At 41.9% G+C, this 21,895-nt stretch overlaps 1 protein-coding gene across 6 annotated transcripts in view; it reads left to right on the top strand.

Annotated features, from left to right (window-relative positions):
* Window positions 1-21,895, top strand: part of TEX264 (testis expressed 264, ER-phagy receptor) — a 216,964-nt gene that overhangs the window by 165,530 nt on the left and 29,539 nt on the right. For all 6 annotated transcript variants that reach the window (XM_061617911.1, XM_061617909.1, XM_061617914.1 and 3 more), the window contains exon 5: window positions 1,604-1,775. In XM_061617911.1, coding sequence (XP_061473895.1) covers window positions 1,604-1,775 — 172 coding nt within the window. The remainder of the gene's footprint in view (window positions 1-1,603; window positions 1,776-21,895) is intronic.

Genomic DNA, 21,895 nt, shown 5'->3' on the forward strand with positions numbered 1-21,895 from the left:
TGACTTTAGTGTTCAGTGATACATCTTTGCATTTGAGGACCTTTTCTAGTTCTGTCATAGCTGCCCTCCCCAGTCCTAGCCTTCTTCTGATTTCTTGACTATTGTCTCCATTTTGGTTAACGACTGTGCCGAGGTATTGATAATCCTTGACAAGTTCATTTTTTTACATGCCAGCAAATGTATAAACTTGATAGGCGCTGTATAGTGATTAAAGAGTGATTCAATACCACCTGGTCTTGTCTGTCCAAGATCTCATGGTGTGGTCTTTTTTCTTCTCTTACCACCCTTTTAACTAGATACTATGTGCCAGGACTGGCTATCTTGTGTGGAAATTATATGCGCTACCATTTTGCTATAGACCAGCTGGGCTTGAAATAGTGTAAATTAGAAAAGAATCAGGAGAAGACAATGTGGAAACCTGAATTTATGGTATGATAATTTAGAAAGGATTTAAGTGGGAACTTTTTTCAGTTGGTTAACTCACTGGCTGTGTGTTGTATGTTCTTTCTCAAATGAATTCCACAGTGTTTTATACTGATGTTTAACGCACAGGTTGTAGAATTCAGCACAATGGAATCTTCTTTAGAGGTATAATTCATTGATCTGCAAAGCAATCTTTTGCAATTTATTTTCTTTGTTACTTTTGAGCCTAAGGGCTCTTGCCACTTTTCACAACATGCTCAACCATTTTTAAATTTAGTCACTTGGTGTCTAAAAATGATAAAGGAGGGGAAATTGGGCAGTACATCCTCCCAAACTCTTGGAGTGCTGAGAGACCACAGTTGGGGAATTGCAAATTAAGAAAGTTGTTATTTATATAGTCACATCTATTTACATGGTGCTTTACAAAGAACAGGTATGACAGGTCACTACCTAGAATCAAAAATGGACACAGAAAAACAATAGAGGAAGAGGGGGAAATAGAGGCATGGGTAGGCAAGGGATGAATATGTGGTTATTTCCATTACATGGGCTTTGGCTAAGTTACAGTAAGGTCTATAAGGACTAGGGCAAGGATGGGGAATATTTTTCAGCCCTTCTAGTGGCTGCATGCCAGTGATGGGTGGGGTGCAAAACAAAGTTGGGGGAGCAATATACACAACTTTCTGTTATACAATAGGCTCCATTCCAGTTAAGCAGAAGTCAGAAGTTTCTACACATGCACAGTGCTCCATCTTCCATCCAAGCAAGGAAGAATGTGTTCAAAGACACATTCTGGCCAAGCAAAACACTTGAGGAGATTGTGGAACAGAGCTGGTAGGGGGTGTGGCCTGGGGAGAGTGGTGTTTGGGCCTGGGAAGAGTCCCATGAGCTAGATAGAGAAGCCAGGAGGGCTGCATTTAGCACCTGGGCCTGAGGTTCCCCAACCCTGGACCAGAGGGATGAGGAGCAAGCAGTTCCAGAGGAAACAAGAGTAGGGAAGTAGGTAGCAGAGGAGACCATGCAAATGGATAAGATTAGAGCCACCTGGGCGGACACAGGCAGGTCCTTGGGGGGCAGGCTTTTCAGGGGTCTCTGGAAGAATTATCAAGGGATGTATACATTTGTTGTACCATAATGGGAGAAGAGAAACCTTTTCAGTGCTGTGTCTTATCTCTTTTAGGAGCGGAAACTGTGTGCCCATCCCAGATTGGAGATCTACAAAGGCAACCAAATCTATTTTGTATGCCCCCTTGCCCGCCAAGGAGACTTCTACGTACCTGAAATGAAAGAGCTGGAGAAGAAAAGCAGAGCAGCAGCTGCAGAGGCTGAAGATGCTCAAACAGATATCACAGGTATGCTGCTATGCAATACCAAAGGGAATCAGCTCTATTCAGTACTAATAATATACCTCTTGGGGGGGGTGAACAGTCTATTTTATAAAGATGCAAAGATATGTCTTATACTGTTGGCCCATCTAACCTAGCATTTCTGTTCTGACTGGAAGCAACTGAGACAGAGGTTCCCCCCCCCCAACTCAGTTGTGTTTGAGATCCTTTTTAACCAGGGATTCCAGGAATGAACTTGAGACCTTCTACAATTATTTTATTTTTGGTTGCCCTGAGGATAGTTTATGCTGAAGAATCTCTCTCTCTCTCTCTCTCTCTCTCTCTCTCTCTCTCTCTCTCTCTCTCTGTCTCTCTCTCTCTCTCTCTCTCTCACTCACTCACTCTGTCTCTCTCTCTCACACACACACACTACCTATGCTCTACCACTGCTAGATAGCCTTTCCCATTTATTTGAACCTGCAATGCATTATGCCATGGTTATTGTAACAGACAAGGCTCTTTAATGGTCCTAATCAGAATGATGGATTAGATTTGAGTAAATTTCATGTTCACGCTATCCCTAAATCAGCAATTGTCAGAAATGGTACATACTAGTTCACACCCTCAGTCTGTATGCCGCTTGCCTTAGATACTTTCTCTGAAATGGAGATTCTTAATTGTTGTTGCGATATAGACTCTTAAACCAAATAATTAACTGTTTGTTTACCTCTAAAGAAGGCTGGTTATTCTGTAGTTTACTGCAGTTCAAACACATGCACTGCTGATGTATGAGGACTTGCATCACACTTGTGTCTTACCATCTTCTCTTTTAACTGTTGCCAAATGATGAGTGAATGCTGTGTTTTGACAGCAGATGGCTATTCTGAGACCAAAAGGCTATTCTTGCCTTTGCTGGTGTTCTTTTCTACATCATCATTTTGATGAGAGGTGCATCTGTTTGCATAGACACACCAGAAAAATGTGCAATTGTGCAAAGAAAAAAATAAAAAATGCCAACACCCCTGTGAACAAATGAAGAAAGTGGCACTTGCGGACAGAGGTGGGATAAAAAGGCAAGACACAAGTAGTTGGGTAGAACTAGGGCCACATTGTATTAATTTACAATTAGGTTTGACAGATTACAGTTAGGTGACAGTGCAGAAAGCGATCTGATCTATACCGCATTGCCTGCATTGGGCGAGCATGCTCCTGCTTAATGATAGTGGCAGGTATTATCCCCGCTCTTTCCCTTAAGTTCCACCCTTTCAGGTGTTTAGAGAAGCCTTCCAAAGACTCTCCTTCTAAAGTCCCATAACTGTGATGGGGATTACCCTCAGAGGTGTTCTGTATCCTGCCCATGCGTTCCACTGCCCTGAGTGACAAACCTCGGGAAGCACCTGTCATTCTCAAGGGTGCCTAAGGATGCTCACCTTAATTCATTTCTTACCTGTTCATCTTTCTGCACCTTCTTACAAAATGTGACTAGTTAACAGCACCTCCACTCTAACTGCCCTCAAACCACCAGAGTTGAGTGCAGAGTCGGTGAAAAATACCTGGTCACCAGGTCAGTGTGCAGGCAGGCCAAAAATTCCTACTTGGCCCTGAAATGGCCAGTAAAAACCTGCACTGTATCCATGGGACGGTGGCAAGAATCTTCGAAGAGGTAGGGGAGATCAACAGAGGCTAAATATTCTCATGCTGCCACCCCTTCCCAGTATTGAATGCATGTGTGCGGATGCACACCACAGTACCAGAACCTCCTGCCCTGTCCCCCACACCACTCATAAAAGCCACCTCCACCTGATGCCATGGTACAGGCTTTGAAGTTGGCATGTTTTATCACCTGTTGCCCTATGTGAAGGAAGAGAAGGGCCATAGGGACACCTGGTTATTAGCAACAGCGATGGCTTAATTTTCACATGTATCTTAATCTGTGTTAGTTTCTGTTAATTCTTTCTTAGACTTTAAGTATAACATTTGTCCTTTTCCAATCAGTCCAGGTTGATTCAATGCAAATGTATCTGGTGGCTACAGTTCAATTTAGTTAATTATTTTAAAAACAAGCCATCAAAAGGTGTCTATGGAGAAAAGAACCGATGATCCAGTCCTTTGTCCTACGGGGGTCTTATGGCCATAGATAGTGGTTGAGCACATGCTTTGCCAGCAAAAGGTCCTTGGCTTGGTGCCTAGCATCTTAAGATAGGGCTGGGAAAGACTCTGATCTAAAACTCTGGAGAGCTGCTTCAGGTTAATACTGAGCTAGATGGACCATAGCATGGCTCAGTATCGGTCAGCTTCCTATGTTTTCTCTCCTGCATAATGAACTTTCTGCTAGTGCTGTAGCTCCTCGAGAGCTTCAGGAAGGACAGGTTTTCTGTTGAAATGATTCAGAGGAATTATTTTCTCTCCTGTCTGACAAGATGCTATCCAAGGTCCATAAATTAAAATGTGAACCTACCTAATTCACACTTGCCCCAAAAATTATGCAAAGCGAAATGAAGCTATCCTTTGAAATTCACCCTTCCCGAAATTTTGTGATACTGTTTCCAACCAAAAAATTAAAATAAATAAAATGCATATATTAAGGAAAGTGTGCATACAAATGCACATGTTAGTTTGTGTGTGAAACACACAATATAATGTATTATATTAGGGAAATTTGCTTGTAAAAATATGTACATCGAGCAAAAGTATATTCACTAATAGGCAAAAAACCTTGCAGTTTAAGAATGTACTTATAGCCATCAGATATTTCTATCAAACTTTAAAAAGCAGGAAAATTGGGCAGCTGTAGTGAATGCACCAGGGGAGCAGCAGACCTGACCTCCTCTCTGAAATATTGGACTGCCCTACAAATTTGTCAAAATGCAAACACAATTTGGGTTGGTCTTTCACAGTCCAATCCACTTGCTGTGTAGCTTGCAAGAATTTGGTAACGTGCATCTGAGCATATGGTGAGTGGTGGCAACACCTGCCATCTCCAAAGATGGAGAATTACATTTTTGTATGTTTGTTGGTGTTCTTCTTACTTTGCTTCTTTTCTGTGTTATTACTGTTTCTACAGAGAATCTAACCTAGAAAATTATATTTCTCTCATTATTCATCCTAGAAATCTGTGTCAAATTTATTTTTATTAATTTCAAAGCCATTTTACTGTTTCAAACGGGAGGTTATGCTCTATTTCTTTTTTGGGTGCATTAACAGTTGAATCTGAAACTGCAGTTTTACGTAAAATCAGATGGATTACAATATGTTGCTACTTAAGCATGACCTGCCTAAAATGCATGTTTTCAGCCTGCTATGCTTAAATTACTCCACAAGGAAAGTGGGCATGGCCAATTAAAAACACAGAGCACACCTAGAATTTTGCTAGAATATATTTCACCTCCCACTGTTTTATCTTGTGCAAACTGAGACACTCCTCATGTCCATTGGAAATTATTCTGCAGAATAGTCAATGCCATTATTCCACTATTGTTTTTGGAGCTTTTTTCTAGTGTTGCTGTACTTCACATATTCACAGAAACAGAAGCAAAAGAAAATGATTTACTATAGGAAACTTCACTAAAATTGCAAAGTAAATCAAAGATATTTAAAGTGACTATCTGAACTATATCAGCTGTTTTAATATTGTTGCTTCCTCTCTGCTAAAACAAGATGAGTACAGCACATGTCTTGTTTCTGTTATTTGGGCTGATTGCAGGTGTTGCCACCACTCACCATATGCTCAGAGGCACATGTTACCAAATTCTTCCAGGTTCCACAGGAAGTGGATTGGGCTGTGAAAGACCAATCCAAACTGTTTGCATTTTGACAGATTTTGACAAAGTTTGATAGAAATACTGTTGGCTATAGGTATGTTCTTAAACCACAATGTTTTTTTGCTGATTAGTGAATTTCTCTGCTTTTTAATCCGGGAGGTAAAAAATGGGATCCTGTGCAAGTTTGCTGAGAATGGATTGATCATTTGCATATTTATTAAGTTCAGTGGGATTTACTTCAGTGCAATCATGCTTAGGACAGGTAAAACTGACCCTGGTGAGGGAGGTCTGGAATGGGCAGGGGAGGTGGAAAAAAGGAGGGGAGGAAGAAGGGAGGAGGAGGGGAGAGGAGAGGGGAAAGGCAGTTCTTTTCATCTGCATGCTTATTGAAGTCAGTGGGATTTACTCCCATGCAATCATGGCTAAGATAGGTAAAACTGACCATGTGGGAGGAGGAGGGGGATGGGAGAATAAGGAGGGGAAGGGGGAAGGAGAGGATTGGGAGGGGAGGGGGAAGGGGTGAGGGAAGGGAGAGGGAAGGGGCAAAAGGGAGGTGATGGGAGGGAGGAGGAGGGTAGGGTAGGATTGATCATTTGCATGCTTATTGAGTTCATTGGGATTTACCCCTGTGCAATCATGCTTAGGAAAGGTAAAACTGATTATGGGGGTGGGGGAGGGAGACGGTGGAGGGGAGGGAGAGGGGATGGGAGAGGGGAAGGGAGTGGTGAAAGAAGGAGGAGGGAAGGGGCAAGAGGGAGGGGGATAGGAGGAAGGAGGAGGGGCAGGCAGGTTTGATCATTTGCATGCTTTTTGACTTTAGTGGAATTTACTCCTGTGCAATCAGGCTTAGGATAGGTGAAACTGACCTGAGGAAGGGGCAGGGAGGGGAGGGGAGGGGGAGGAGAGGGGAGGAGATTGGATGGGTGGGCACTGGGCAGGGGGAAGCCCCTTTCCTTTCTAAAAGGAAAACATTGTGAACAGTACCATTCTTTTTCAGGGTTTCCCCCACCTTTTTATTATACAGCAGGCACATTTAGCCTCCCATGCAAATTTAAACCAAAGCTGTTCCTGGCCACATCCACACCAGACTGTTATTTCACTTTAGACAATCATGGCTTCTCTCAAAGAATGCTGGGATGTGTAGCAAGTGAAGGGTGCTGAGAGTTGTTAGGAGAGGCCCTGTTCCCCTCACAGAGCTTCAATTAGAGCTGCTGACTGTTAAACCACTCTGGCCACTGGAGCTCTGTCAGGGGAATAAGAGTCTTCTCTCAGCACCCTTCTCAAACTACACTTCCCAGGATTCTTTGGGGGAAGCCATTACTGTCTAAAATGAAATAAAGGTCTGGTGTGGGTGTGGCCTCCTGATTAGGCAAGCCCAGCAGCTGTGAGTCTGGCTTTTAGAACACTGACAGTTGGTTTTTACTGAGCATGCCCGACATTATCATTGAGTTCAATGCTAAATCTCTTAATTAAAAATCAGCCAGGCATTTTTTTAACTTTTAAACTGCAGAAGATGAAGGTCAGAGTATGGGGCCAGGTCAGTCATAGGATTACAGGTCCTCTGTGAACATGGCTGATTTTTAATTAATTTCAACAAATTATGAGAACTCTGATAGAAAAAAGTCCAAAAGGGGTCTGTTTTCTCTCTCTCTCTTTTTACACTTTGAACTCTCGATTCACTCTGACTGTTTTGTGTATCACCATGAAAATTTCGAGGGTTGTTAAGCAAGCATTTCTGAGTTCAGAACTATAAGTTTTGTAAGGTTCTGTTTTGAAATGGGAAGGATCAGAATGCCATGGGGGTATCTTCAATTTAACATTGCGGAATGTGAAAAATCCATGCTGATTTTAGTATATAGCCACTCTCGTGGCTGTATAATTCTAAAATGTGGACAATTTTTGTGAGGACTTTTAAAAAAATGTAAATTGATGCAGAAATGTGATCAACTGAAGAGTGGAGAAATGGGACAGCTGCGGCCTTACTTGTATCTGCATGATCTCTCAGGCCATGCAACACACCTAACAAGGACATGATAGTGCTTATGTCTATAGCTTCTCTTAGATAAGCCAAATTTGAGCTGTTCTCATGACATAACTCTTTATGTATGTTATTTGGAATATTGAATAACTTAAATGGCATCTTGATAGCGATAGTTATCCTGTGGTGACAGCTGACAGAGATTTATGCATATACCGAGGAAGCAATTGTAGTCTTGATAACATCAATGCTCTCTGCAGCTCTTCTGATATTTCTGCTATAGTATTGCAGACTGCTGGCTACTGGGATCTGCCCACATGCTCACATCTTGTAGGGCAAAAATATATGTAGCTTGTAACTGCTATTTATAAGTATTGTATGTGTTACACATGGCATATTTGCTGTCCTCTAAACCACTATAATGTTCAATTTCATGTGTCTTAAGCCACAAACACAGTAAAATGCATACACTAGTTCAAAATAGGCATGATCATAAAACTGTGTTACCTTTGTAACAATGGTAAATGGTAACATTGCTTGGGAAGCCAGACCCTGAAAAGACATCAGACAGACACCTCCTAGCTGCCTGCTGTTCAGGCTCCCACTGAGGAGGGTAAGCGTGATGCATATGAGAAGGGCTTGAGTGTTTATTATTTTTTGCTTCCTGCTGTTTGGGTAGTGTCGGAAGGCAGAGCTGGGGTCCCAATCCCGGGGAGCTGGATCCCGGAGAGTTGGGAGAAGAGTATTCGGATGGATGGCAGAGAGAAGGGGGAGGAACTTCCCCCCTTTGGAGCGAAGACGAAACAGAGGAACTGCCAGTGATAAGGTCGCTTAGCAACGGGGAGCCTGAGCCCTCCCTGGACATTCTCACGCCTCCCCCTCTTTCACGCTCAGAGCAAGAGGGGAAAGAGGGAGGGCTGCTCACAGCCGAAAAGCGGGGAGGCAGTTTACCATCAGCCCCTCCCCTATCCCCCATCCTGGAATCGGAAACTTCAGAAGAGGAGGGGGTGATGCTTCCCCCCTCACCGCGCACACGCAGACAGCTGAAAAGACAGGAGAGAAGGGGGGGAAGGCGGGCAGTACCTGAGGGGCAGTTAAGGAGGAGCGAAAGATTGCGCGCCCGTTTGGCCCCTTCTTAAAGAACAGGCGGGAAGAAGTCCCTTGCTCTGTCAACTTTCTCCCAATGCCGCAGGACCTGTATCCCTGTATTGCTTCATGAGAAAACGCAGTCTTTGTTTGGACATTACCCTAATAAAACACGAATTAACTACAGCCGTTGGTCTGGTTCCTGAGTCACATCCTGGGCCTGACAGGTAGGTAGTGGATATCAGTTGTGCTGTCTGATGATTGGTTATTTTATGGTTTGTGTACATTGGTAGACATTGACTTATAATGGAGGAGCAAGAGGTCAACATGTTGAAGTGTTTTGGCAGATAAAGGAATGTCTGAAAATTGCAAACATCTCAAAGGAACACCTCCACCTTTGTGAGAGATTTTTCCATTGAAAAAACATTGGGACACTTTCAAAGTCCATGTTAGGGTACTATCTTTATTAAGACAACCAAAATACTGCCCAAAAGTGTGCAAGTTCTTGAGTTCTGCAGAATTGTTCATCAGACTAGATGGCAAACAGAGCAGCTAGATCCAGGGGGAGAAAAATGTTGGCTGATGCTGAAGACTGTTCCCCCTATTCTTCTGATTATGGTTTTAACTGATTTTTATATTGTATTTTTATATTATTGTAACCTATCCTGTGACCTATGGTGAAGGGGGGGGGGGAGAAATCAAATCAATAAATAAGCCAGGGAGTCTGCATGTGGTCAGTCATAAAATAGGATGGGAAGAGGATGTAGCAGTTATTAAGTTGAGGCTGTTTAGGTGTTATTATATGCAGGTATCAGGTTGCAGGCAGGCTCTTAGATGCTTCAGTTGCATGTGCAGCTACTTTCAAGATCACATTAGTAGCCATCCATATGTCATTTAGATCTATTAATACCTCATCTAAAGGTTCTTTTCCTCTAAAACCTCAATGGAGAAGCTGGAACAGGAAGACCTCTGCAAACTCTTCTTAGTTTAATTCAACATGAGAACCTTTACAACAGCATTGTAGGACATTATGTTATTGCTTTACTTGTTTATTTTATTATTTGATTTATATCCCGCCCTTCCTCCCAGCAGAAGTCAACAGGAGTGCGACTCCTGCTTAATTCTGCCTTAACTAGAACAGTTAAAGGAACATCAGCTCAGATTTCCAAGCAGCTTCCTTTTATCCAGGGAGTGCTATACTGCACTACTTATATAAGGGCTAGCCAGTGGGTCTTAGGCAGAATTCCACTTTATGAAGAATTAATTCCATTTAGAGACAATTTCTTATTGGATAGGAGATAATTAAAAATTACCATCATCTGTACAACTGTCTTGCTTGTTGGCTGAGCCAAATTTAACACAAGGTACTTCTTGATTGCATCCGAAGGGCTGATCTTACATTCCCCTGCTCTCTAAAAAGAATAATGGAAGCCAGCTTCAATGTACATGCCACAAAACTTCATGACAAGGAACATTTAAGTACCACTGACCCTGCTAAAGCTTTTTGCAGTATAAGTTTCCATCAGGCCTGAACCTGAGGCAGGACCTCTAGGGTGGTATCCAATGAAGTAGTTTCATTAGTGCAAGGGTTTCATTTGCGCAACAGAGCTCCCCCTCCTTCTTCTCTTTCTGCATGCCCTTTGTGCTGTCCCCACAGGAGCCAATCTGCTCTGGAGGGCTGGGAGAAACCCCAGAACAGATTTAGGGAGCACACCAAGAGAGGGAGGGGAAATTGTGTTGCAAAGCTAGAAGTCCTTGTGCTAATGAAACTGCTTCATTGGATACTGTTCATAGTCCTTTTTCAGTGCCACGCCTTAGTCTCCTATCAGCCCCAGCCAGTATGGCCAATGGTCAGGAATAATAGGAATTGTAGTCCAGCAACATATGGGGACCCAAAGATTGGGAAAGGCTGGACTCTACAATCTTACAAATCAATACATTTATTTCTTTATTATGCATACTCTGCCTTTCCTGTTTAGAAAACTAAACTAGCTCACACGGATTCCTGTAGTCTCTTTTGCAAGCACTGATCAAGTTTACCCAGCCTCATCTTCAACAATGGAATAGAAAAAATTACCTGGAGACCATTCACAGATTTAGAAAGAGAGTACTATTTGATACATCAGGCTTTCTTTCACTACTGATCAGCCACCATCTATCCCCTACACATCTGGAATGTAGGGAATGGACTTCCATTTCAGAGAGTGTGACTTCAAAGCAGCTTGAGCAACAGCAACTATCATTTTAGAAACATAGCACTGGTATTAACATTTGTCAGTCTGACATGTTTCAGCATTATGAATATGAACTTCAGAACAGAATAAATAAAATATATATTTCCCCATCTTGTTATTTTACCCAATATTCTATATAAAGGCTTCATGAGTTTTTGTGGAGAATTTTAATTCTGGCCACAACCAACCTGAAACCAGCATTTGCTTATAAACTGAACAAGAAGTTTTTCCTCCTTCCCATTTTTATATATTACGGTGTGTTTGTGAGTGGTTCAGAAAATATTCCTCAAGTAATGACTTTTTCAAAAGCACAGTCTCAAGGGTTCGACTGTCTCTTAGTGTTGCAGAGACTCCCAAGACCAATATATTCAATTTGGATTGATTTTTATTTCCTTTGTTGTGGCTGACTGTGTTGGGGGAGAAGGAAGCTACTACAGCCCGGCTTGGTTGCCTTTAATGACAGAAAATGGAAGTCTGGTCATTCCGTTTATGATTTCGGATATATCCCTATATGGGATTAATGTTTAGCTGAAACTAAGAAGAGTTTCATGAACACCCCTCTAGGTACATGGCTGCAAACAGGTGCATGTAATGCGTGAAATAATGGGCTGTCAAGAGTTTTGAAGAACCTTTTTGCACCTCTGAAGTGGCAAGTCACTGGGATCCAGATGCCTACTTTAGGCATCCCATTAACAGTGGGCCCACCATGCCTGTTCAGCAGTCATGATAGCACTAGGTAGCTGATCACAAAATGATCCAGCCCAATCTTGAAGAGTTTTGAGTATATCCTACAGTCTACTGTCTTCTTAAGAGGATTAGTCAAGTTCATGGAGGATAAGACTACCAATAGCTCCTAGCCATGATGGCTATGTTCTACCTCCACTGTCAGAAGCAATGTGCCTCTGAATATCAGTTGCTGCAAATAACAGTTGGGAGAGTGCTGTTGGACTTTTCTTCTGCTTATGGAGTTCCCATAGGGTTAGGGTTGCCCACCGTGACAATAGGATGTTGTTGCAATGGTGGGGTGGGCAGAAGGTGGGAGAGGAAATAGGGAATTCATCCTTTACTGAAGCAACAGGGCTGATGCTTCCTTGAAATGGGATATGCATTCACTGGAATGTTTTCACTGGAAGGCACATTTTGAATGCACATCATAGTGTGGGTCTGTGTCTGTATGATTTTGTGTGTGTGTGTATTTTCTATACATACACTATATTATATACACATATACACACACATACATACACCTATGTGAACAGTTGTACTCCTTTGTGCAAATTGATGCAAAAATTGTGGAAAGATGGGTCTTGTGATATGTGTGTTAAAATATGCACTGGTAACCTCTTGATTACATTACAACAGCTGGTAACCTCTTGATTACACTACAGCAATGCTCCATGTGGGGCTGCCTTTGAAGACAATCTGGAAGCTCCAGCTGGCATAAAATGCGGTCACCAGATTACTGAGAGGCAGAACCAGTTTTGACTATGTGCCTCTACTGTTAAAAGTATTGCACTGGCTGCCAAGGTCCAGGGTGCTGTACTGAATAGGCCCTTGGTCTGATCCAGCAAGGCTCTTCTTACGTAGGTTTTTACATTGTCTTTTGTTCATCTCTCGAGAACATTGAAAAAAATGGAGGCTGTAGATTCTGAGCAACTTGCAAGACACTGAGCCATTTTTTCTTCATATTCTCCTGCTTGTTCTGTCTTTTCATTTAGCCATGTTTCTAAGAAGATGCTACTGCTCAATGTGGGAAATTTGGCATCCATGACAATCCAGAAATAATAACATTATAAGAGATTGCTCTTTCCAATCTCCTTCTCTTGTGCAGTTAAAAACAAAACCTTTCACAGGGACTTTATTAGAATGTTTTGTTACGTTTTGTAACCTAGTTTGATTTAAAGGCCATCTTCATCCTTAATAATACTTTGCCCTAATATAGAACCTTTCCTTTGAGGTTTCCTGAGCTCTTTACAAACAGCTATATTAAAAATTCCCAGGTCTGTCTGAATTAATGATTTCATTTTATGAATTTTCCTGCAGAAGCCTTTGCCATTTTCCCTGCTGACTTCTGATGCAGCTGATGTCATTCAAATGCTAGTGACTGGTAGATGTGCCAATAAATAGTTTGCATTTTTGAAGTTGAGCAGTGATCCTGTGACCTTGAAAGAAACATCACATCTTCTTGCTATCTAATCTATCATCCTTCCTTCCTTCCTTCGAGCCTATTCCTCTGAGATGCTAAGCGCTTTTTACTTCTACTATTGGCAGTGACTACTAATATTGCTTGACAACTTGGATGCTGGGGGGAGAATGCCGAGACCTTTGCTGAACTGAGCCCTCTATCACACCATCTGTATCTGCACACTGAGAACATGGCCGCTGCATCTCTGAAGACTCGTCTGAAGCCATCAGCATACATGTGTATATATATGTATATATATACTGTACCTGGGCATCCTGGGAGAAGCCGAAGACAACAGGATACCTGTGCAATTTGGAACTGATCCCTATTGCTGCTCATTAGTCATGAAGGTCACTAGAGAGGGGTGGTTTGAAAGGAGCCAGAATGCTTCTGAGGCTTCTGTCAATCATAATTAGCTCTGTTTTGCACATAATTGTCATGTAATACTCAAGCACCAGCTATGGGTCCTAAGAACAAGCACTGTCTCCTTGCTCTCAGCAGAATTGTCTCCTTTGTTTTGCTGTGACAATGAATGGAAGGTCAAAGTAAACAAAAGTAGCCTCTTGATATGAGTTAGGGGGGAAATTTGCTCTTCTTGGAGGGACAAGGGACTGCCTCCCTCTGAGAGTTTTTGCATGTACAATTTCAGAGATGTAAATGAACCTCACAGTTCTGGCTTGCTATCGGTAGTTGCTAAAGCAGACGAAGAAGGTGGCCGTCCCCAAGTTTCTTGAGAGGACTTAGTCCCAACACAACAGATCTAGGGGGAATCTTTTGTGGAAGAAAGGCAATAATGAAGTTTCCCTATACTATTATAGCCCTTTTTGGACAACACACCTCCCCCTTTCATTATTTCTTTCTCATTTATTTATTTGTTTGTTTATTTATTTATTTATTTATTTATTTATATCCCGCACTTCCTCCCAGCAGGAGCCCCGGGCGGCAAACATTCTTGTCATCAGGTCTCATGCTGGTTAGTAGGGATGGGTGAGACTTTCAATTCAGTTCACATTTCAAGCAGAATTTGTCAAATTTGCACTTTCCGAAACAATATGAGAACCGAAACACAGCCATCCTTCGAAATTCACATTTATTAGAATTTTGGGATGCAGTTCACTAACTAAACAATAATTATAAAAATGCATATATTAGGGGAAAGTGTGCATAAAAACGAATATGTGAGTGAAAATAACATGCAAAAAGGCATGATGTGATAGGAAATGGCTTGCAAAAATGTGTTCCTTTGTCAAAACTGCCTAAAAATGTGTTTTATCTGGAGAAATTCACACTAAAATGGTGGAGAATTTTCATGAGGATTTTTTAAAAAAAATTTCACAGATTGCTGCAGAAATGTAAAGAACCAAATTTAACATTAGAAAGGTGAGAAACTGCGAGAACCACAAATGACAGATCTTTCCATCCCTATTGGTTAGTGGACTCCAGCTCTTTCTTGCAGATGCCTCCTGTCATCATTCCTTATACTTCTCAGAAGTGGCAATGCTCTAGACTGCCCAGTGATTTTGTGATGGGCCAGTGAATCTAAGCTAAAGCTTTGCTTGCTTGCTTGCTTATTTGCTGGCGTTAGGCACAGAATGGGGTTTGAATTCTGGTCCCTAGTTTTGGGAAACGAGCACACTAAACCTCTGGGTCAACATGAACACTTCTCCTTTGCTCCCCCCCTAACTTCTTCATTCTCTTTTCATTTGAACATATGCTTCTTTGTCCAGCTTCGGTACCTGTTGCCAGAAAGATCTGCTTGTTGGCTCTGGCTATATCATGACAAGTGTTCTTCGAAGGAGGCCTACAGCTGCATCTCTTGCGGGGGATGGGCCAGGGTCCAGGCACGGAGTTCCTTTCCTGCTTGTGTGTGCTGTCACTGTAGGCTGCTGATGCTTTGGGTCCCTGCCTCCGCCCCCTGACTGCTGCTGTGCCTGTCCCTGCCCATCTCCTGGTGGCTTTTGTGTGGGGTTTGAAAAGCTGTGATTAACTGCGCCTTGCCTGTTATTACATTGATCTATTATTTAGCAAGAGAGGAGATGAATATTTGATAGAGCTCAGAGGGCTGGGGAAAGAAGGCCAGAACACTGAAGGGAAGAATTATGGATTAGGTACTCTTGCCACAGCAGGAGTCCCCTGGAGCTGGGCAAACCCTCCCCTCTTGACTCTACTCCTCCAGGGTCGGGACAATGCACAGAGCTTTGCTTTGCTTCACGTTCTAACTTACGCTCTTTTTTTTTCTTAATGGGAGAGCACAGGGCTTTCTGACCTTCTAGCTTACCCTCTGAGTCACTTGACTTAGTTAACAGATGACTTGGCAACCGCATCTTGCAAAAGGGAGAAAGAGCATTTTCATTCCTGACTTGTCCCATAGTACTGTGAAATAAATGCAAGGAACAGAAAGATGTTCCACTGTAGTTTATTGGGAATATATTTAATCTTCAGGCAATTGGATCTCATTATTGGGAAACTTCCCCACCACCCCAAGATAGAAACATTTTACTCTTTCTTCTTTTTTTAAAGCGAGCATTAGCAGTTCTCTCCTCTATCCTTTCTTTTGTACGTATATTTTTCCTTTTTTAAAGTATTTTTGATGTTAATTTTTCTGATTTGATGTTGCATGAAAGGTTGTAGAAAGATGTATTGGTAAGTTTCATAACCTGATACTTGGCAATAGGATGCTTATCCCCATGTTTATCAGTGTAGAATAGTATCCTCCAGACTGCTTCCTATATGAGACACCACATTTCTACCAATGAATGAATGAATGAATGTTTATTACGGTACATAGACCAGCAAGAAAAAATACAAGATAAAAAAAATCATAAAAAATAGAATATAAAATTTAACAGTTAAAAGCCAAGGATACCGCTGGAGATAAATTCATGTTGAGATCAGTTCTATGTTAGTACTCTGTGATCAAGATCCTGCTGCAGTGTATGGCAGCCGCGCAGAAGCTTCCCACCTTGGCGGTCACTTGAGAGGTGGAGTCCGATAAAAGAAATTGCACATAAAAGGCCTCATCCCGGCCATGTATACTTTGAAGGATAGGGGTAATTAGGGCAGAATGTAAATCGCGATAGAAAATACAATGGAGAAGAACATGGTCCACTGTCTCGATTGCCCCTTCACCGCAAGGACAGAGCTGCCCCTTGAATGGAATTTTTTTAAACTTTCCCTCCAGGTAAGCTGAAGGTAAAATGTTGAATTTGGCCCGAGTAAAAGCTGTCCTAAATTTTGGTATTGTCAAGGTGGTTAAATAACAGGCAGCACTGAATGGTCTTGAATTAAACCTAAGATAAGAGTAAGGTGCAGCTTGCGTTATGTGACTTTGAAAGTCTGTATCCAAGAGTCATTGGCGTATTAGAGCTTTTGCTTTGGGATGTTCTAAAGTAGAGATCGACATGATAGAAAAGCCTAAACTGAGCAATTTCTCTTTCTTTTTCCTTGAAAAAACTAGTATCTTCGATTTGGCATAGTTAATTGACAAGAGCTCCTTCTCACAAAAAGAAGCAAGTGCACTTAATAGAAGTCTTAGCCTGATGCATGTTAACGATAGCAGGACTACATCGTCAGCATACATAAGGATGGAAAGAGGCCTTTGGGACAGTCTGGGCTGATGGAAGCAGTACGGAGTAAGGTTGTCGATCAAGGAATTGATGTATAAATTAAACAGGGTAGGAGCTAGAATACACCCTTGTTTGACGCCCCTGGGGGTAGAGATGGGCCTGGATAGCTGGCCATTTCTACCAATGTTATATATGTTGTCTTCATGGTGGAGGTCCAACTATGGAATGCCCTCCCTTTTCAGGTACGGCTAGTGTCGAGTCTTAGGAGCTTTTCGCACCAACTGAAAACCTATTTATTTGAGCAAGTCTTTGAAGAATATTAATGTTTTGGCCAGGGTTTGTTATTGTTTGTCACTGTTATTGATTCTGCTAATAGTTTATATTCTCAAAAGTCCTCTTGGATTGGTCATAATTCCATTTTACATGAGAGAGACTGCTAAACAGTGAATTCCTGTCTGATGGGGTTTTTGAACCCTGCTATTCCCTGGCGTATACTGGCTCTGTAAGGGTATGTGTATAGGCAAATCCAATGCTGGTCAAATATGCCGTACTGGAAGTAACTGAAGGTAACTACCTCTTTGTGTTGCCTGAGGGGCTCCCCAGGCCAGTTACTCATGGCACCTGTGTATGATAGTTGAAATCATTTTCATGTGAGAGCTAAATTCATTATCCTTATATTTATTCCTCAGCTTGTAAAATACCCAGTGTCAGTGCTCCTTGTTTAGTGGTGTAGATGGATAAATGACTGCCAGGAATTGATCTGATTCACTAATAGCCCCCTCAGTAGCCCTGTCAAGCCACAATATTTTGATTTTTACCTCACTTGGTTCTACTCAGTTCAGGGGATTTTCTTTAAATTGAGGCTCTGAATTTCTGGTGTGTCAATCAGCTGGTGAGTCATTTGGATAATGTGAAAAGGTGTGTTTCAGTGGAAATCCCACATAGGAACCCACTATTTTCTGTGGTAGCCGACCAGGCACTCCAATGCCATTTAAATGCAAAGCAAGAAAGAAAAATGTTCATAAGAAGAGTCCCTCTGGATCAGTCCAAGAATTCTTAATCTGGGAGTGGAGTTCTCTGGAGCTGCAAAACAAGCCTAGGAATAGTTCTATATTTGAGAAACAGAGGACCATATTGCGATCCTCAGCTTTAGACAATAAGAGAACTCTTTAACCGGGAGAATGGGACAGCTGGGGAAATAAGCAGCCTGGTGAGAATGGTAGCTTGTTCCACTCAGAGGTGTTGGATAAAGCACTTCCTGCATGTTAAGCTTATATAAATACTTTGAGATTGTTCAAGTTGAATTAAGATTTTATAAACAGAAGATGCCATCTGATGCTGTTTGATGTTTTATTTTTACTATTGGACAAGTCCCCCTCCACCTTCTCTGGCCTGTATTACCCCTAGTACTTGATGAACAAGTGACTTGGGGCCACAGTCCAAAAACTGTTGATAAAAGTACCTAATTACAGCATAATGTAATTAAAATTACAGCCTATATATCTCCTGACAATTCTGCAGCCCTGGGTAATCACAGTTTAGCAGATTCTTCTCAATCAAAATCTCTCGTCACTAAAATTAGTTTCCTCGGACTGACCATGTCTGAAACTGTCTCATTTTAATTTTAAAAAAAATCCTGCTTGACTCCAAGCTTGTGCTTTGTGCAACAGCTTCAGAGGGGCAAGAAAGCATATGTTGTACTCACTGATGTGACACAGGCTGCCTTTGGAGAGAAAATCATACAATAAATAACAAGATATCTACTTATTTCCTTTGACTCTTTTTGTCACCTTAAACTTCTACCTGTACCTATGTAGATTAAGTTCCAGCCAACCCATGGTGGTAATTATATTGACATATTAGGGGTGAAGCTGGTATAGTATTAGGGGGGGAAAACTAACCAGACATTTACTTCCTCCCATCTGCTTAGCAAACATTTTTCAGAACAGCAGGAGAGTCTGGGCTAGAAAGACCTTGAGCCCAATGCTGTTAAATTCTTAGGCCACTTTCGTCTAATCATTTCTGAGCTCCCCTGGGCAAAATGTTGTGTTTGTGGGTACAGCATCAGAAAAGGTAGCTAAATGAGGGCCCTTTCCCTATTAACACAATGACAGAGGCATGTGGGATGAAGCTGTGGAAATGTTCAAAGGCCCAGGATTTCTCACGCAATCATCGACTTCATGGAAAGGGCAATGATGACCTGGTGGGAAGGACTCACACAATTGCCCCCACCCTTATAATGCCAGGCCTTCAAACTGTAGCAATATGGACTGGAGTAATGGGGAAATGCCTCCCATACTGCTGTGACAACATATAAAATCAGGATCCCTTCATATGTATCCTCCCCTCAGACAGGTACTCTAGTTAGAAATGTGTCATATGGCAGGTCTCACAACCAGATCTTACAGGAATTAGGAAAAGCTCTCTTTAGTGTATGGATCAACACCACAGCTCCCATGAGCTCACACACAACTCCAAAGGTTAACTCTCAAAATAAACTCTCTGCTCCTTCCTGCAATTAGGCTTGTGAAAGCCTTCTATTGGCTTCAGTAGAAGACTTTTTCCCCGAAGCCTGATTGCTGCAGGTGGTGATGGTGTGATCCTCCTGGAGATTTCAGATGGGGAAGCAAGGTTAATTCTAATCTCCCCAGCTGTACTCATCAAACTGATCATCCCACTTATTAGGCTTAAAAACAAAGCAAAAACACTTTTTCAATCCTAATTGCTGGTGTGTGTGTGTGTGTAGTTGTGAGGGGTATGTGAGATTGCACACTGTGTGTGGTGCCCATGGCTCTTTCTTTGGTTGGCAGATGTGCCCATGAACTTAAAAAGTTTGGCAACATCTGTTTTAGTTTTATGCCAGTCACACCTGCAAAGAGCCACTTATGCTGTCTGCAACACATTTGGGCTGCTTTCTTTGAAAAAGAAACACATTGGTAACAATGATAGCACTCAAACTTTGATATATATAATTTTGTCATTTATGTTTAAAATTATATATATATTTACATATTTATAAAGGCCCTCAAAGCAGTATGTAGTGTTCTTCCAGCTAAGCAGCCACAGGAGGCTATGATTTTAAGTGAAAAAGTGATGGGGGTATATGTGGGGGCTTAATCCTTTTCCTGCCACCTGCTTTTCTGCTCAAAAACTCCCTCCCATCACGGGTTCCAATCCAGATATAGGTTCCCATATCTGGAACCCTCCAGGAAGAAAATCAGCTTGGGAGGGATTTTGAGTTGAAAAACTGATGGTGCTGAAAGAATTAAGGAAAAAACCAGCTCATCATTTGCTCAAAATCAATCTCTTTGGGTTTAAAAAAGTTGGGAAAACATTCTACATAACTGCATGCAACAGCTAGTTTGACTCTTAAAGAGGAAAGGGGAGACAGACACCTGTGGACAACAGCCATTTTGCTTTTCATAACTTATGAAGTTACTTACACTGCTTGGTTATGTCCCAACATGTTCAGAACCACAACTGTATGAGGCCTCCTGAGAAGAGGGGGATCCTAGCAACTACAGAGACCAAAAGGAAGCAGCAAGTTAAACACCCCAAGACCACCACTCTGGTCTTGACCACCCACTGAATGATTCAAGGAATCTGCATGATTGGGGAATCCAATCTACAGTGATGGGAATGAGGCACAGTGGGGCTGTTATTTAAATCCATTGATATGATTCTTCTAGAAAGTACCTACTGAGGTTCACAACTTCTCAGTTGGTGTGGTGATCCACAGTGAATCAAGTGCTTGAGCCTTTAATGGCTAAACTGCCTGTCTACTTGCTCCATACCCTTTCTCTCTGGTTGGGGCACACCTCAGCTTTAGGCAAAGTGAGCAGCAGCCTCCTTAAAAGAGATGTGTGTTCCAGAATGGCCAAGTCAGCCAAGTGTGGCTAGTCAAACTTGGTTGAAAGTGACACAGTAATGAAAAAAATGCTTGGCTAAAAGGAATCATGAATGTATTTACTGTAGCCCTCAATGCAGAACAAAGGGATGAGGCTGCAGAGATTTCTGAATGATGGAGTTGTTGGATCAGAGTAGTAGAGCCTGAAAATATAGTTAAACTTTATTATGGCTTTTAACTTTAAAGGCACACTCTCATTTTTCTTTACTCTGTACTGCCTTATGTCTGGTTTCACTGCAGCTTTGTGTACCAAATTAAATGAGCTAAGAGATGCTTTTTTTCAAATGGAGCGTATTTCTGGGTCACTAACATGGAAGTTAAATTTGGAAGCCTCAAATCTATTCTAAATGGAAATGTACATACATCACAAGCTGGTATAAAACAACATCCCTGCCCCTGAGAGCCCCAATGGATGTACACCAGAAGCCTAGTAAGAGGCTCAGCACTTTGGTGATTAGTTGGTATCTGTGTATCAATATATTGATGTGTTTAGATTTGGAATAAGAGATCCCCCTTTTCTTATAGACATAATGATTGTGGGACTGCAAGGACAGAAGACCTGCACACTACATTCTTAGCAAAAATACTGCAACATGAAAGTTTCATTAACAGTTATTACATTGACTGATGCTACACTTTCTGAGATCTTCAGCTAAGCAGCAAAACCTACTAGCAGGGAATAAAATGTGCTGGGAATCTAACTTATCTTGAAAAAGAATAAATTCCAATAACTCTGTTAGTCATTGAAGCTAGCCTCTGTCAACCTGGTGCCCTCCAGGTGTTTTGGACTACAACTCCCATCAGCCTCAACCAGCACATGCTACCCAGCAATCTCTACCCAGCAATCTACTTTAAGAAACATCAAATCTAGATTTGAATAGTCTGATGTCTAGCTTCAGGCAGAAGAGTTTCCAATTTTATTACTATTTGTGTATTTTCTGAGTAACATTACTGGCTTCACAGGTACCTTTTCCTTTCTTGTGAAAAAGACTACTATTTCAGTTTTAGAATATATCATACTGTGCTTTTGCTTTATTTGGTTTCTGTGAAGCTCTCAGCTGGGGTTTGCACCTGCACTGTACAACTTGAGAACTTTCTGGAGCTTTAGGGGTGTATCCAATGCCATGCATGCAGAATTGTACTCATGCAACAGGACTTCCCTTTCTGTCCTCTCCCTGCATACCCTCAAAATCTGCTCCAGAGGGTCCCCCAGAGTAGAAGAGAGAAAAGTTCTGTTGCACAATGGACGTTTGCTACACTAACAGAACAGCAGCATTGGATGTGACCTTCTGTAAGGTAGCTGCTATTCCTACCCCCTCCCCTTGGGTAGAGAATCTAGTCCTCTCTGTACATTTCCCAGGGAAGTGCCTTTGATTGTTACACAAGGAGCATCACAGAGAATGTTCTCTGCCAGTTTTTTCCCAAGCTCT

This window comes from Rhineura floridana, chromosome 3 (assembly GCF_030035675.1).
Source record: "Rhineura floridana isolate rRhiFlo1 chromosome 3, rRhiFlo1.hap2, whole genome shotgun sequence".
Taxonomy (NCBI): domain Eukaryota; kingdom Metazoa; phylum Chordata; class Lepidosauria; order Squamata; family Rhineuridae; genus Rhineura; species Rhineura floridana.